The 18,272-nt window shown below is 35.1% G+C and overlaps 1 protein-coding gene across 1 annotated transcript; it reads left to right on the plus strand.

Moving 5' to 3' along the window:
- Positions 1-4,756: 4,756 nt before the first annotated feature.
- Positions 4,757-17,651, plus strand: LOC105672764 (uncharacterized). The gene is made up of 7 exons (XM_067348030.1): positions 4,757-5,009; positions 5,113-5,834; positions 5,891-7,417; positions 7,646-7,741; positions 7,798-8,698; positions 17,101-17,262; positions 17,320-17,651. The coding sequence occupies exons 1-7, from the start codon at positions 4,757-4,759 to the stop codon at positions 17,649-17,651; spliced, it is 3,993 nt and encodes a 1,330-aa protein (XP_067204131.1).
- The last annotated feature ends 621 nt before the right edge of the window (positions 17,652-18,272 follow it).

The raw sequence follows: 18,272 nt of genomic DNA on the forward strand, positions 1-18,272 counted from the left end.
GAGGAGGAGGAGTTATAGACTTTTACCGAGAGTTATAGCGAATCTATAGATGAACGCATTTTTGCTGTATGACAAATATTGGGACACGATTTTTTTTGACTTTAGGCTTGGCTCGGGGGAGGGAAAGGTCGGTTTCAATCATAAAATCTCCACTACGGCAGGGCAATCTTCGGTTCTACGTGCAGCGCGCTAGTTGTACAGATAGCCGGACTGTCGAAGGTAGTCGAGGACGGCTACCGGAGTTAGTCAAACGCTACCGATTGCTTTTCAGATGTCTTGTATCTAGTCGGTTGATTGGATGACTAATCACCTCATCTTCTTCGAGCTTATCTTTGCCTTCTGTTTTGAGAGAATCGTGCCCCAATTGGTAAATGTGGTCGTCTGAAACGCGGACGGAATTCGCGCGTAACGTCACAGCTTGGACAATTCGGTTCGATTCGCCTGTGATGTCGGGAGTGCCGTTTTAAGTATCGCGCGATTTTCGTGTTCAGGTACGCATGCGAGCAATGCATGCGCCGCGAACGCGTGAGATTCAATGTGAGTGCTTCGATGGACCACTGAGAGGAGGAGGAGGCTCAGCAGAAGCATCGGGCGCCGGCGGAGCAACTTTACGGTAAGCAATAATTCATTTATTTGTTGAAAATATTGTACACAATTAAAATATTTGAAAGACAAAATATTTACATTAGTTAATTTTTATCATTATTAGAATTTATTCGCATATTTTTTTACTTTTTATTTAAATAATTAAACTTTTTTAATAATTCTTTTATTACATATTTGCTTAGAAAACGAATTAAAAGTTCAATGTACTCAATATTTTTTATGATTTTACAAATATTTTATATTGTGAACGCTGCTATAATTTTGATTTATTTCGTGTTTTACAGATCAACTATGCAGATCAACAGAACGACAACTCCGCTGCTGCGCATCCATCGGTGAGTTAATTTAATTTGTCTTCTATTATTAAGATAATGGATCGAATAATAGTGTGAAGATATATAGACGCGAGACACTTTGCAGGTCGTATAATTTTTATTGTCTTATAGTAATTATATCAAAATTTTATTCTCTCGTATTTTTTAAAAGTATTTGGAGTTGTGCGTGCATTTGTTTTTAAAAGAACGAAGTACTTATTTTTTTAGTTAATTTATATTAAATTTAATTATGTGTTACCAATATTATTATATATATCTAGAAAAGATACATGTTATATTAGATTATAATTATAAAAATTATTAAAAAATATGTAACCTGCAAAATGCGTTGTACATTAAAAAGAAACAAAGTGTTTCTAATTTTGATTTTGATTAAGCCCGAAGTTGAAACAACTTTCATCAGCCTAATAACCCTTTGAATCCATATATATTAAATATTAATCATATAATATTAAAAATATAATCATACACCAGAATACTTTGAATAAAATTATGAAAAGTACACTATTTCTTCGATTCATTATCTTAAAATGGATAAGCTAGGACTTAGATGCGTTAATGAATATTTAATCCTGGAATATTTCCTAAATGTATTTCATGATTGACAGATCAGAACATAATATATTGAATTATTCAGAGAGTTTGTAGAATTTTTTTATGACAGAATTGAAAACAATTTTTATATGTTTATATATCTTTATTTAATAATGTATGCACGAGTTGTTTAAGATGGCCAAAAGTTGTCGAATATAATGGTGCATATATTACAGACAAAGATGACTCTAAACATATAAAAATTGTTTTCAATTTTTTTATAAAAATTATATCAAATTTTCTAAATAACCCAATATATTTTTATTCTGAATAATGTACTTATGTTTGTTTATATATTTATTTATATTTTTTTTATATGAGAAAAAATAGAAAAAAAAATATCTAAAAAAAAGATTATACATAAAATTAAAGAAAAAAACTTGTTAAACATGGAAAAAAAGTATTTGATGCCGCAGTAAATTTTATATAAGCTATCGTAGCAAAATTTCTTACAGTTAATTATTATTTGAACAGCAAAGAGATTTGTTATAGATAATAATTTTATTTACCGAAATTAGTTTTGTTAAATCTGCAAATTATATTGCTAATATATGTATAATAAAAAATTTATTTTTATCTTATTGTCAAAATTTGTATTAGTGACGACAATTTCATTGCAACAGTAAAATAAATTTATTAAAAATAACTTATTTTGTTGTAACAGCAAATTTTAACTTGTTTCTCATTTTAAAATTTGTCGATTTTTTCGAACGAAACAGATTTGTTGCATATCGAATAATCTGTAAAAGTAGTTACAATAGCGAAATTTTATTGCTAACATATTTAACATGCAATAGCAACGATTATTTTATTGCAATAGCAAAATTCTTTTTTTCTGTGTAAATGTGTACTTTTTTTCTTCCTTCCTTACGGTAAGTGGTTTATCTTTTTATACACTCACCCGAAAAAAAAGCGGTACACTGAAAATGTGGGAAAAATTCATCAAATTTCAACTGACGATAACTTCGTAAATAATAAAGATAGAAAGTTCTATAAAATATGGAAATGAAGCTAAAAATCTCTACTTTAAGAATCAATTTATTTCAATGTTGCAAAATAAATTTATTGAAAATGGCGGATGACAAAGCGCGAGCATGCAAAATTGAAAAATAATGGTTCGAGTTTGCGACGGTGCACGGTATAAACAAAAAATTGTAGCTTATTGGGATCAAAAGCGTACGAAAGTACAGAGTCTCCTCTTTAAAATGCTTTTTTATGCATCTCGATACGATGATTTTTCGCCGAGAGATTCGCATTTGAAGAAAAAGGCAGATTCTTACTTCAAATGCGAATCTCTCAGCGAAAAATCATCGTATCGAGATGCATAAAAAAGCATTTTAAAGAGGAGACTCTGTACTTTCGTACGCTTTTGATCCCAATAAACTACAATTTTTTGTTTATACCGTGCACCGTCGCAAACTCGAACCATTATTTTTCAATTTCGCATGCTTTTGCTTTGTCATCCGCCATTTTGGAGAAAGTTATCACACATTATTGCGTTATGAATTTTCGAACACTAGACATCCAAACTTTTAAAATAGTTTTTAAAAAATCCTGCTAGCTGTATTACGTGCCGAGATATTCAATTTTGAACCAGACCGAATTGCAAGAATAAGAATTCTGTGGTTATCAGCTCCGCGGTATTTTAAAACTCCAAACTCTCCTTACGGTTATAAGTGTCAATTCTGCTCTTGGCGTTACCCAGGATCAACGGCGTGGACATGGCAGAAATCTGATCCCGTGTGCACATGTTGGCACGTGTGTATGTGTGTGTGTGTGTGTGTGTGCGTGCGCGTGCGTGCGTGCGTGCGTGCGCGTGCATGCGTGTGTGTGCGCGTGCACCACTGGGATAAGGACCTCATGGCTCGTTAGATCCACGATATTTTACGACTCCAAACCCTCCCGGTGGTGCGTGTACAATTGTGTGTGCGCGCGCGTATATTAATAATGGGTATGACCTCCTCGTGCGCGTATTACCTCATTCATGCGACGAGGCATACTTCTTATTAGTGTTCTAATTTCAGTCTGCGTAATGTCATTCCACTCTATTTCAAGAACTCTTCGAAGTTCTGGCAATGACTGAGGAGCAGGTATATGATTTCGTACTTTTCTGTTAATATTGTCCCATAGGTGTTCAATGGGATTTAAATCTGGACTCATTGCTGGCCATTCGAGTCGATTTATGCCAACTTCATCGCAGAAATCAAGCACTTTTCTCGCAACGTGCGGTCGAGCATTGTCTTGCATAAACAAAAAGTCAGGGCGGAGAAATCACAAAAGATCTGCAGACATCTCCTTCGGATGCAAAACAATTGATTGAAAAATAATGGTTCGAGTTTGCGACGGTGCACGGTATAAACAAAAAATTGTAGCTTATTGGGATCAAAAGCGTACGAAAGTACAGAGTCTCCTCTTTAAAATGCTTTTTTATGCATCTCGATACGATGATTTTTCGCTGAGAGATTCGCATTTGAAGTAAGAATCTGCCTTTTTCTTCAAATGCGAATCTCTCGGCGAAAAATCATCGTATCGAGATGCATAAAAAAGCATTTTAAAGAGGAGACTCTGTACTTTCGTACGCTTTTGATCCCAATAAGCTACAATTTTTTGTTTATACCGTGCACCGTCGCAAACTCGAACCATTATTTTTCAATTTTGCATGCTCGCGCTTTGTCATCCGCCATTTTCAATAAATTTATTTTGCAACATTGAAATAAATTGATTCTTAAAGTAGAGATTTTTAGCTTCATTTTCATATTTTATAGAACTTTCTATCTTTATTATTTACGAAGTTATCGTCAGTTGAAATTTGATGAATTTTTCCCACATTTTCAGTGTACCGCTTTTTTTTCGGGTGAGTGTATATTTCCAGGGTTAAATATATAAATTGGCGTTGAAAAGCAAAAATGAGAAAATTTTTAAATACATACATATGTACGTATCACAAATATAAATTAAAAATGAAAAAAAGAATTCTTTTACACAAACGTAAATATACTGATAAATTATGCAAGGTCTCGTCCGGATGGATATAATTGTAGTAGCGTTCCGCTGCGCTATCCTCAACAGGTTTTGAAGACAAATTCAAAAAGGGCGCCACCTGCCTGCACTCAGGCTGCGCCCCGTTGTCTTGACGATCATCATTGTTTTCCTGTTGTGCGATTCCTCAACTCGTACTTTTTTCTTAGTTCTCAATAGTGTGATTTCTTGCTTTTTCAGAGATGGGAAAGACGTCTCACAGATCCAGAAAGAGAAGGAGGTCACCGTCTGCAGATAAGATTGCGGGTTTGGAGGAAAAAATGTCACGCCTAATTGACATCCTCTCACAAAGTGAGATTAGGGCACCCCGTCGCCCCTCCCCGCAACAACCTATTGTCTCTGCGTCCCCGCAGATAATTCAAGGGTCACGCATTCTTTCGAGATCTAACTCGGATATCAGTCTCGAGGCACCCCTGGTGCCAGCGGACCCATCAGGTGTGTATGAATACTGCTGGATCTGTATTTGCGAAATACAGGCGGCATGACGACACAACCTGCGTTCCTAGACAGTCTCATCAACTTCGTACGTCTATTGCAGTGGTAAGTGATGCAGGTGAGGAGGAGTTACCCCCCGCAGGCCCTGAGCATGGTTTGCTTCAGCCTAGCTCACTCCCGGATATCTCTGTCTCCGGCGAGGTCACCGCCGACTCTCTGGCCAAACAATTGTTTGGAGAGCGAGACATTGAGAAAGTTTCTGTCTGGAACGAGATGGTAACCCAGACGTGGCAGGATCTCGCGCGTTCTGGCCTAGTCACGGATCAACGTGAACTACTTTTTAAAAAATACTCTCCCCCAGAAACAGCGGCGTTTCTCAAAGCCCCCGCATTAAATCAAGAATGCAGTGTGGCTCTCAAAGGGAATTCTGTTATCAAGAGGGATGATTTTGCCCGCAAAAATCAAGAACAGCTTGGCAGAGCCCTTTGCGCCCTTGGCGAGGCTATTTCAGATTTTCTCTGCCCGACCAATCAATCATCTCTCACCCCGGAGGTCCGTTCAGCAGTGGCTAAAGTTAACGATGGTGCCAAAATCCTGGCTGACCTTTTCCATCAATTGTCTAAATCTAGACGGGCACAAATCATGCCCGCACTTAACCTCGCAGCCAAGGACACGGCGAATGCTATCCCTTCGGATGAACTCCTCTTCGGAACCTCCTTCGGAGATCAAATAAAGAAGGTTGCAGCAATGCAGAAATCATCTAAGGAAATCATCAGAGCCCCGTTGCAGATATCCAGACGGCTTCAGCAGCCGATCTCTCAGCCAGTACGTGCAGCGCCGTCTAGTTCGGGAAATGCCCGAGCCCCTGTGCCTCGCTCGAGGACGGCATCCAGGAGGCCAGGGGCGAGCACAAATCGCCGTCCGTACTATCCCAGGTCTCATTCGAGGTCGAGGAGACACTAGTCAACGCTGAGGTAATTGTGGGCGGCAGATTGGCCCGTTTTCGATCCCAATGGGAAACAATTACTTCGAATTCAAGGATTTTACAAGCCATTTCGGGGTATAGGCTACCCTTCATCCAGCAACCACCCTCTCAGACTAGAGAACCTTCTGTTCTCTTAACCTACTTCGAGGAGCAGCGCTGTTCCCAGGAGATTGCCAGACTTTTAACTAAGGGAGCAATAGAGCCGACTGTGGACTGCGAGGGTCAATATTTGTCCTCTTTTTTCCTAATTGAAAAACCCTCTGGGGGTTACAGATTTATACTCAACCTGAAGGGCTTGAATCGGTTTATTCATGCACCGCATTTCAAGATGGAGGACTGGAAGACTGTAATTCGCCTCATTTCTCCAGGTGATTATCTTGCCTCCATTGATCTGGAGGACGCGTACCTCCTCGTTCCGGTACACCAGAACGATAGGAAATTCCTTCGCTTTCGTTTTCTTGGTCAACTCTACCAATTTCGTGTCCTACCCTTTGGCCTGGCGTCGGCTCCTTACATCTTTACTAAAATTTTAAGGCCAGTCGCATATTTCCTCAGGGTTAAGGGCTTCTCTTCGGTGATCTATCTGGACGACTTTCTCCTCATAGCACCATCGTATAATCAATGCCGAAAGAATATCAGAGCAACTAGGCAGTTACTGTTATCTTTAGGTTTTCTCATAAACGTACGCAAGAGCGTTTTCAGCCCAACAAGATCTTGTCGCTTCCTTGGATTTCTTTTTGATACAACATCTTTTACAGTCTCCATCCCCCCTGACAGAAGGGAAAAATTATTCCAGAGGACCTGGGATATTCTTACCAGGGACAGTTGTAAAATTCGCTATTTAGCCAGTTTTATAGGCTCTTTGATTTCAGTTTGCCCAGCCGTTCAGTACGGCATGCTACACACAAAAATTTTAGAAAGGGTGAAATTTTTGGCCCTTACGTCCGCAGGAGGCGACTTCGAGGCCCAAATGTCTCTTCCTTCATTGATCAGGGAGGATCTCCACTGGTGGAAGAACATTTTTGCGGACAAATCTCAAGAGAATCCCATCAGATCAGGTCTCTTCACCCTTGAGATCTTCTCTGACGCCTCCCTCACAGGATGGGGTGCTGTATGTAGCAGGGGACGTTCGCATGGATTTTGGTCACCAGAAGAGAAGCAGTTCCATATTAATTATCTGGAACTTCTAGCCGTTTTCCACGCTCTTCGGTGTTTTGCGGCGCAGCTTTCAAACTCCAGCATTCTTCTCAGAGTAGATAACTCTACAGCTTTGTCTTACATCAATCGCATGGGCTCCATAAGATTTCCACTTTTATCCAGTTTAGCTAGGGAAATTTGGACTTGGTGTGCAGACCGGAATATCTTTATCTATGCTGCTTACATTCCTTCAGCCCAAAATTGCGAGGCAGATGCCGAGTCTAGGGTAATCTCCGAGGGGACTGAATGGACTTTAGAAAATCGATTTTTTACTATAATCAATCGTCGTTTCGGGCAGTTCGATATCGACTTATTTGCATCATCTATCAATAACAAATGCTCTAGATTTGTCTCTTGGCTTCCAGATCCTCTCGCAGAGGCAGTTGACGCCTTTTCGTTACACTGGGGTGATTTTTATTTTTATGCATTTCCCCCTTTTATCTTGATTTTAAAGGTTCTACGCAAAATTATCTCCGACGAAGCTGAGGGGGTGGTTGTCGTGCCGTGGTGGCCAGCCCAACCATGGTTCCCTTTATTTAATCGCATTAGGGTCAGTCGTCCTATCTGCTTCAAACCCAACATTAATATGTTGTCATCTCCTTTCAGGCAATTTCACCCAGCCTGGGACAGGATTACCCTGGTTGCCGCGAAGCTATCCGGCAGGCCTTTGCCTACAGAGGAACCCCATCCCAGGCAATAGCTACAATGCTTGCTTCTCTTTCCGAGGCTACTATAGCCCAATATGCAAAGCCTATCAAGCTTTGGTGGAATTTCTGCAAAGAAAAGGACATCATCTGTTTCACTCCGTCAGTACCGGTCTTCTTGGATTTTTTATCATCCCAGCTTTTAGGGGTAGGATCCTACGCCACCCTAAACTCATACCGTTCAGCTATATCGCTGATTTCGACGAATGAGGTAGGCTCTCACCCTCTCGTTAAGAGATTCTTTCGAGGAGTTGCGGCCTTGAAACCTCAACGCCCTCGCTACGACTACGTCTGGGATCCAGCTCCAGTTCTTAACTATCTGGCCTCTCTATATCCCCACGAAAGCCTTTCTCTAGAATGTTTATCTAGAAAGCTCATCACACTTCTTGCTCTCACTACCGCGCAGAGGATGCAGACGCTTGCAGCCATCCAGATCTCTAATATTCATTTCGCAGACTCCTTAATCATTAAAATCCCTTCGCGTTTAAAGACCTCGGGAATCGGCAGATCTCAGCCTTTGCTCTCATTTAGGCCCTTCCAAAGTAGGCCAGAGCTCTGTATTTTTTCTCTGTTGAAGTTTTATCTGCAATTCACATCCGCCTTGCGCAGTGAAAGCTGTACAACTCTTTTCATTTCTCTTCGGACCCCGCATAGGCCTGTGACAGCTCAGACATTAGCTCGCTGGGTTAAGGAGTTGCTAGGCTCAGCCGGAATTGATACTAGTATCTTTTCCGCACACTCTACTTGTCACGCTTCAACTTCCCTCGCCGCTAGTAGAGGTGTTAGTGTGGACGAGATCAGGCGTACGGCTGGCTGGAGCAGTTCCTCGGACATCTTTGCTCGCTTTTATAATCGCCCGCTTCTTAAGGGCGCTTCGTTTCAGGACACAGTCTTGAGTAGTACTTAAGGTCTTTTAAATTTTACGGCATATGCATTTTTTATTTGTGAAACATCTATACTTGTACGCAACCTTTGCATTTATTCTTACTTATATATAGTCAGTTTAATCCAAATAAACAATGTTTTACTTTGCATCGTACGGAATCTACAACAAATCTGTGCTTTGAATATCTACAATTATATCCATCCGGACGAGACCTTGCATAATTTAATAATCGAACGAGCTTACCGTGAAGTTCGATTGTAATTATGCTGTCTCGTCCGGATGGAGAATCCCTCCCCCCCTTTTTTCTTTTTGTTCTATCCCATTTTCTCCAGATTTGTTGACTTTGAACTAATGATGATCGTCAAGACAACGGGGCGCAGCCTGAGTGCAGGCAGGTGGCGCCCTTTTTGAATTTGTCTTCAAAACCTGTTGAGGATAGCGCAGCGGAACGCTACTACAATTATATCCATCCGGACGAGACAGCATAATTACAATCGAACTTCACGGTAAGCTCGTTCGATTATTAAATTATGGTATATTTGAAACAATTTATCAATTAAAAAAAAGGAGCACATTTTTTATTAAGAATTTTGAAATATATTTATTCTTGTATTCTTGCTATACGCCAATTTCTTCGTAATCTTTCCTAGCCTACCCATGCATCCGTGGTCCTATGGCTTAACAGAACTAGAACTATCAAAGCGGTTAAAATAACCGGTTTATTTTTTTAGAACAATTACTTAAATTTATAATGCTGTATTTCCTGAGATTTTTTCTGTGACTTGTTGCATTGTGTTAAATGATCAAATTGATTAATTTACTTTTTCTCTTTATCACTTTTTATTAAAAAAAGAAAAAAGAAATAGAAATTGGTATATGTTAATCGTCGGTAGTTCTAGTGTTGTTGATCCCATAGTTGAGCATGGACTTTCGAAATTCGTGGTCCCATCGATGATGGTCGAGCACAGATCTCGAAACAACGTTGATACGATCGATCATTGATCAATGGTCGACTATCAACATAAATTTCGAACGCAACTAGCGGAAACTGAGCTGAGCTCTGCGCTAGCGTCCTGCGAAAAACTCCCTCTCGAATTTTAGATGCAAATAGCGGTAACTGAGCTGAGCTCTGCGCTAAGCATCTTGCGAAAAATTCCTAAATGATTCTGCGATAAACTCCCAAACGATTCCGCGAAGAATTCAATCTTATTAAACTTTGTCGGTTTATAGTTTCTTACGAACTCCTAGGTATAGAATTTTTTTATAGATAAGTTTTTGTGTTAGGTAGAATTTCTATTAGGTAGGATTTTCCATTAGAATTTTCAGATAGTTTGGATTTAAAAAATTTTTATTACTTCTTTTTTTTAATTCTTTGCTGTCGATAAAGTTTGGAACTTCTGCTTTGGCAATTAGTTTGCAGTTTATTGATAACAAAGATAATGACATAACTTTGGGTGGGCAAACAGCAAGATTTTTTCCGCGAGAGCGGATGTTCCTTGCATATAAGAATTTAAAAACTTTTTATTATTTCTATATTTTTTTTTATTTTTTGCTGTCGATAAACTTTGGAACTTCTGCTTTGGCAGTTAGATTGCAGTTTATTGACAAAGATAATGACTGTGGGTAGGTAAAGATTCTCAGCAAGATTCTCTTTTGTGAGAGTGGAAGAAGTTTCTTGCATATAAGGAACATCATCTTAAAAGATTTTTTTCAAATTTTATTTGTTAAATTGTTGTTAAAAGAAAATGTAATAAGATAAATGTCTCAATGGCTAGACATATTTCAATCTCCAACTATAAAAAAAATAATTTTTTAAATAGTTATAAATATAATGGCCAGAACTGGTACATATAAATATCTTATATTTCTTTGCTAATATTTAATTTTAATAATTGTCGTTCATTAATTACAATTTTAGTTTTATTTGTTAGATAAACTTCAATCTTTATTAACAATTTGCCATCTGTTTTTACATAAATTTGCATAACAAAAAAAGGATTGAGGAACATTAAACTGGAAAATCTAAAACACGTTGGTAAAAATTTTTCAAAATTTTTTTACTAAAGAAACATATTTTAGTAACGAACACACACGGACAAATCAGTGGTCGAACTAAACCATACAAGATTAGGTACTTTTCTATTTCTTCTTTGCCTCTAGAAGGTTACAATGCTTTGGTTTTGAATATATTATAGGATATTTATGTGAAGATATAATTAGTGTTTCTTTTTTTCGGCTTGTTAAGCACTGAATTATTTTATGTCAAGCGGCTCGAAGTTTCCGTTGTTCGCTTATGGTTATTGTCGGCCGCACAATCGCGCAATCAATCGAAAGCGTGCGCCTGTTTGCATTTCATTTTTAATTGTTATATAATAATTCGCTATTAGTGTCCAATCCATCTGCCAGGATGCGTCTCGATTGCGATTGCGCGATTCTCGAACGGCCTATATTTGTTACTTCGTCGCAGACGGTAACATATGTATTGCTATGCTTATGCGCGTTTCCATATTCCACACGTTCTCCATTTTTATAAATATATATTAAAGAATTTTTATTAACCAGTAAATTTTTAAATTAGCCCCATTTGTTTTTTAAGGGCTTTATTGCGTAATAACTTTCGCTGTTCTTTTAAAATATATACAGGGTGTCTGGCAATAATCGCCCCACCGGTCATATACAGGTAGAGGAGGTCAAATCGAGTAGAAAAGTCCTTTACCATTTTTTGATTTTTGTAATAAGTACTAAGTAATTAACGAAAAAAGATTGGTGAATCCGTGCAAGTAAAGCGCGCGCAGCGAGAAGGACATCCCACTGCTATGCGATCACTAGGCGCGCGATGAAGCGTTGGGAGGAGCGCTCTACAAATGACAATGGCAACATACGAGCGGCGCGTAACGCTAGATCCTTGTGTCCTAGTGATCGCGTAGCAGTGGAACGTCCTTCTCACCGCGCGCGCTTTACTCGCGCGGATTCGCCGATCTTTTTTCGTTAATTACTCAGTACTTATTATGAAAATTAAAAAATGGTAAAGGACTTTTCTACTCGATTTGACCTCCTCTACCTGTATATGACCGGTGGAACGATTATTGCCAGACACCCTGTATATCTGAATACCAAGAATTATCAGAGGATTTTATCAGAGAATTTAAGGATAAAATTAATTGGATATGTATATTTAAATCCAGGAGAATGAATACGTCTACAGATTTTTCCGCAAATCTAAAAACATTTATATCTTATACTAACAATAAATTTTCTAAAGAATTCCTTAATGAATTTAATGATATTTCAATTTCCTTAATAATATGGTTATCTTTTCAGAAAAAATACATTACAATAATAAATAAATGTTAAATTTGAATATTTATGCGCAAATGTAACAATATCATAACAATAAACAATATTAAAATGGAACAGGTAATGAGCAATCATATCATATATTCTAACATATATAATAAGTTAAAATACACAGATTTATTAAGTCTTTATAGTATAGATTATTTCAGATTAAGCGTTACAGACTATATAAAATTAAAACGAAACAGTTTCAATTGGAACCGTATTACGCAAACGGGAATGTTACAGAATGAATTTATTATAGAATTCATCGATGAACTTAATATACAACTAGTTATTATTTATAACAAAATGAATGATAAAACTCTAAAATTAATTTTAGACAAAAATAATATATGTTTAGCAGTAAAGTATCAAGACGTTAGCAATATCATAAACGAAATTTCTCATTATTTTACAGATCACATATGGACTGTTGTGTCTCAATTCCAAAGGTTAAATGACGATACTATAAGAAAATACGAAAATAAATTAGATTGGTATAGTCTATGCAAATGTCAGAGTTTATCTGAAAACATAATAAGAGAATTTGTACATAAGATTGAATGGAAGTATATATCGGAATCTCAGACATTGTCAGAAGATTTCATGGAAGAATTTAAAAACGAAATATGTTGGAAAGATATATCTAAATTCCAAAAACTATCAGAAAATTTTATAAAAAAATTTAAAAGTAATATAGATTGGAAGAATATTTCTAAATATCATAAATTATCAGAAGATTTCATACGCGAATTTAAAGGATGTGTATTGTGGAAATGTATATCTAAATATCAGATAATGTCAGAGAACTTTATGAGGGAATTTAAAAAATATATCAGTTGGGATTTAGTATCTAGATACCAAACGTTGTCAAACGACTTCATTTTTGAATTTAGAAATGAACTAAATTGGGATAATCTATGCCAATATCAGACAAAAAACATATCAGAAGATTTTATATGTAAAGTTCATGATAAAATATCATGGAAACAACTAATTAGAAATATAAACTTATCCGATAGAATAATTTTAGAATTTTACGATAAAATGGATTGGGAATACATGTGTAGATATGTGAAATTATCTCCAAATATAATTGAAAGCTTTTCTGATAAATTCTCGTGGAATATAATATCTAGATACCGCATATTATCCGAAAACTTCATAAGAAGATTTAAAGATTACGTTGAGTGGAAATATATATCTAAGTATCAAAGGTTATCAGAGACTTTCATGAAAGAATTTAAAGATAAAATTGATTGGTATATTGTATCTAAAAATCAAATACTATCAGAAAAGTTTATTAACGAATATAGGTTTAAAATAAATTGGACATTAATATCTGAACACCAAAATCTTTCGGAAAATTTCATTATACCTAATCGTACCTATATAAAGGTCATACCTAATGTACCAATATATAAAGTAGATAATAGGACAGTCTTATATTTATCAAAAATAATCTATAATATGATATTAAATTTTCGTCTGTTTTTAATTTTCTCACGCGAGTATATGTATAAAGTCATTTATAATAGTTTCTATATTAATCTCTTTATATTCAAATTCTACGTTATCTATAATTATTGTAAAATTACTAAAACTAATATTATCATATATAAATATATTAAACTTTAATTCTTTATCAAATGGTACAATATAATTTAACTTTAAAAACTTGCTTGATAGTGATGTTCCAACTATTCTACTTAAGTTACCAAAGTTCACTAACGTATTTGTATTAATAAAATATTCCTTATTCTTGTTAAACAATCTATTAATTTCTGAGTACGATACATATTTTATGACAAACGGATCATCTGACTTAAATAATTTGCTTAATTCTATATCCTTTTCTCTTTCGATATTCCATAAAAAAACCATCTTTTTCGGCTTTACAATTATCCTACCATATTTCAATATTAAGTTGAAAAAGTTTAATTCGGAAAAATCTACATAATTGCTTTCATTCGTGCTTGATAAAATTTCTTTTTCAACTTTAATTTTAGAATTATTAAAATAATCTATTATTAATTCTCTGTTGATATTCTTTGAAACTAAACTATACAAGAATCTGACATCTTCCTCGTTTACAAAGAAATCTTTACTGAAATTAATGCTGAATATTCCTCTATTTTTACTTATAAAATCATCAAAATTATGTTTATCATCTTCTAATGTAGTTTTCATGTATTCTTCTATACTAGCTATAAGTCCACCAATGTTATTTTCCATAGTAGTATTTATCTAATTTATTTTTTGAAAAATTATAAGAAATTAATAAAAGTATTTATAAAAATTATATTCAAATAAAACTCAAAAATGAGCAAAGCTAGAAAGAATCAGAAATCTGATAATTCTTCTTTGTCATCTGATGATGATGAAATTATCGAATCGTTAGAGACTAAAACTAAAATTAAAACTAAAACTAAGAAAAATAGTGATGTTTCAACTGAAAGATACGATAAATCATCAAGCCTTGAATCTAGTGATGAAGAAATTAAAAGTGACGAAGAAACTGAAAGTGTGGAAGAGAATCAAAGCGACGAAGACATTAAAATATCTGATAAAGGAGCAAAAAAGAAGACTAAAATAAATAAGCAAGATATAAATAATAAAGAAAAAGTTAATAAAAAAGAAGTTAATTTATATAATAAAATAGAGTATGACGCTAACGTATTTGATGAAATAAGCGATGAATTCATTACAAAACGAGTGGCAATTAAATTTAGAACTTTTCTAGAAAAAGATACATATAAAGAAACAGAGTTGAAAAAAATGTACAATATTATATGGAATCATAGCATAGGTCTTATTTATTTTGGATTTATCCATAATACTAAAGATCTTTCATCTATATTAGATAAGATAGATAATATGATAACTCTCAATAAAAGATTATTTGATAATAATATTAAACTTAAATCATCTGACAAAAGTGGAAATTCTAAATCATATACAAAAAATAAAGACCTTAATATTTACACATTACAATCGTTCAAAGAAGAAAAAAGAGTTCAAAAGGAAATTATACACGCGTGGAATTTACTCTTTATAGCACTTAGTATATTAGAAATGATTGATATTAACGTTTATAATGGAATAGTAAAAACATTTAAAGTATCTGAAATATTTACATATACATACAACAACTTCCTCGAATGGTATTACGACACAGAAGGAGGATGCAATTTTACATCTATATTACGAATACTTAAAAAACAAAGAGTTCAGAAACAAGATATTGGACAGAAACTAATTAGAGAAAAAAAGAGAAGTAATAAATGAATTTAATTTTTATTTTATTGTTAATCTATTAAATTATTTTTATTTTGTATTGAAATGAAATACAAAATTTTTTATTTATACAAAGATGGAAAATTATACGATAATGATAAACTTGTTGGAGAGAAAGACGATTGCTATAAAATAATAAAAAAATATAAAATACCCAAACATATTACTGACGTAAAAGTAGTAAAACAAAAATTCAAATGTGCAGACTACAACTTATTATTTATCGGTAAAGACAAAACTGGAAAAACACAATATTTTTATGGAGATATATATGTAAACTTCAGAAGAAATAATAAACTTAAATCATTTTTAAGAATAGATAGTAAAAAAGATATAATAAATAAGTACATTAATGATAATAAAGTGTCAGATTTTAATAAATTAACTAAAGAATCTTTAATGTCGTTATTAATAATATTAGAATTTAAATTTTATATAAGAACTGGTAGAAAAAAATACAGTGATGAAAATAATACTGTTGGCATTCTAACGTTAAAAAAAAAAAATATAACAGTAGACAACAATAATATATTTATAATCTTTATAGGAAAAAAAAAAATAATCCATAAATTTGTAATTAGTAAAATTCTTGATGAATATGTATATAAATTTATAACTGTTCTGTACGATAACTGTAAAGACGATAATAATTATTTATTTTCAATCAACGGAGTTTTTATAGGAGAATCGAAATTTTACAATGTATTAAAAAGTTTAGGCATTACATTAAAAGATATAAGAACATATGGATCAAATCTTATATTATTACGAGAGATGTGGAAATTCATAAATTCTATTGGTGACAATAATATAAATAAGGTAGATATTAAAAAAATGTTACAAGTTGTACTTTGTAACACAGCCGATACGATAGGACATTCAAAATCTATTTCAAAAAGATCATATGTAATTGATATATTAATTGATAAAGAAAACATTAGTGACATTGTAAAAAACTTTGATCCAGACTTTACGAAATTTTATAATTACGTTATAAATAAATTATAGAATGGATAAATTAAATAATGTTAATACATCCATAATTACTGGATTAAATTTAATTTCAAACGACATAAAAGATGTTATTGTAGTAAGAATAATAAACAATATACTGCATCTTAACATAGGATATAATATGTTCATAGATAATAATAATAATATTGTTGTGGGTCCAAAGAACCACAACCAATTATTAATAATAAAATATATATATATTAATAAAATATAAGAAAATATCTATTGCATATCAGATTAAGATATCTAATATTCAGTTTCCGGCTCATGCGAGACACCGGATAAATCGCGTAGCGAAAATTAAAACCTAATTCACTTTTTACGCGACAATGCTGACGAACGATCGAATTTCGTCAGCAAGTTAGATCGTTAAAACTGCAATCAAGTGCAGTTCACATATATAAAATCGCCGTCGCGAGATCACGACGGCGGGTCTAAAACTATCAGTCACAAGAAACGGACGTATGTCCGTTGGGACCACAAATCTAGAAGAACGCGAATTATAACAATTCGCTAAAAGCGAATAAGAATAACTTGGGGCTCCGTGATACCACATTAAGACAAGGATTCCTGACGGAACCTAGACTAACTAGAAGTAAGGGAATTTGTAATAGAACAAGAAACCAATAAATATATGGGAGACTGTTTTTTATTGAAAAAACGTCAAAGGATTATTCCCGGATTCCCGGCCTAACTCCTCGGCAGATCCCGAACCCGTGCCCTATCACCAAGGGCACAACAAATATCTGGTGGCAGCGGTGGGATCTGCCTCTCCTTCGGGACCAGGAACCCGGAACGTCCAGAGCCTGAAACAAAAAGAAAAAAATTTAAGTGAGTGAAAATTAGTCGGCGGACAAGTTCCAATACGGAGATTATTGAAACGAGAAGACCCCGACCAACGCAGCAGTAAGCAGCCGAAAATTGAGTGCAAAATAGTCGGCGGACAAGTTTCAATACGGAGATTATTGAAACGAGAAGACCCCGACCAACGCAACGGTAAGCAGAGTAGCAGCGCAGCAGCAGACTATCCAGAGCCAAGCAGTGCCGAGCGGAGTCAGCGAAATAGGAGCCAGCCGCAGAAAGCAGCCGAGCGACCTACACCTACAGCCTACGATCTACAGCCGGACAGCGAACCGCAGCTAAGGACGAGGCAACATGCGAGTGATCATACTACTACTACTGTAAGTCCGAACCATTATATAAAATATAAAAACGCGTGAATGTACAAAAGCGAAAGCGACCCCGGTCCCATACGAAATAGGTCGTGGCTATTAAGCAACCAAGCGCGACACGCAATCCGCACAGCGTTAAACCCGATACGCGTTATCGAAGACGCGACTCGCGACATAAGCGATAACGTACGCCGTACATTACAATACACAAACTCGGACGGTGATACCGACGACGAATTAGATGCAAACATAGAAACTAAACGAGATTACACTTTCGAAGATATCGATTCGAGTTTAATTCCCGCTCTTAACGATACCGTGATAGAAGTAAAAACTAAAAAGACTAGACCTAACATTAGTAAAACACCAAGCCGCGTGTCAGATTACAGCGAGTTTGAGCTAACATCATACGATAGTAGCATATTTGATCCGGACGAAATCCGTGAAAGAAGAAACGAAAAAATGTCTCAAAGAAGGAAGAGTGAGGCAGACATCGAAATAGAAAACGAAATATCCGCGTTAATGGAGCAAAATACAAGAGAAAACGAAGCCAGCGGACTTTGAACGGGAACACGCCCAAAAAATAAAAATCAGATTTCAGCACTAGAAGAAACAATGCACGAAATGCGCGAACAGATCGCGACATTATTTGAGTATCTTCATGCGCAT

This window comes from Linepithema humile, chromosome 1 (assembly GCF_040581485.1).
Source record: "Linepithema humile isolate Giens D197 chromosome 1, Lhum_UNIL_v1.0, whole genome shotgun sequence".
NCBI lineage: Eukaryota > Metazoa > Arthropoda > Insecta > Hymenoptera > Formicidae > Linepithema > Linepithema humile.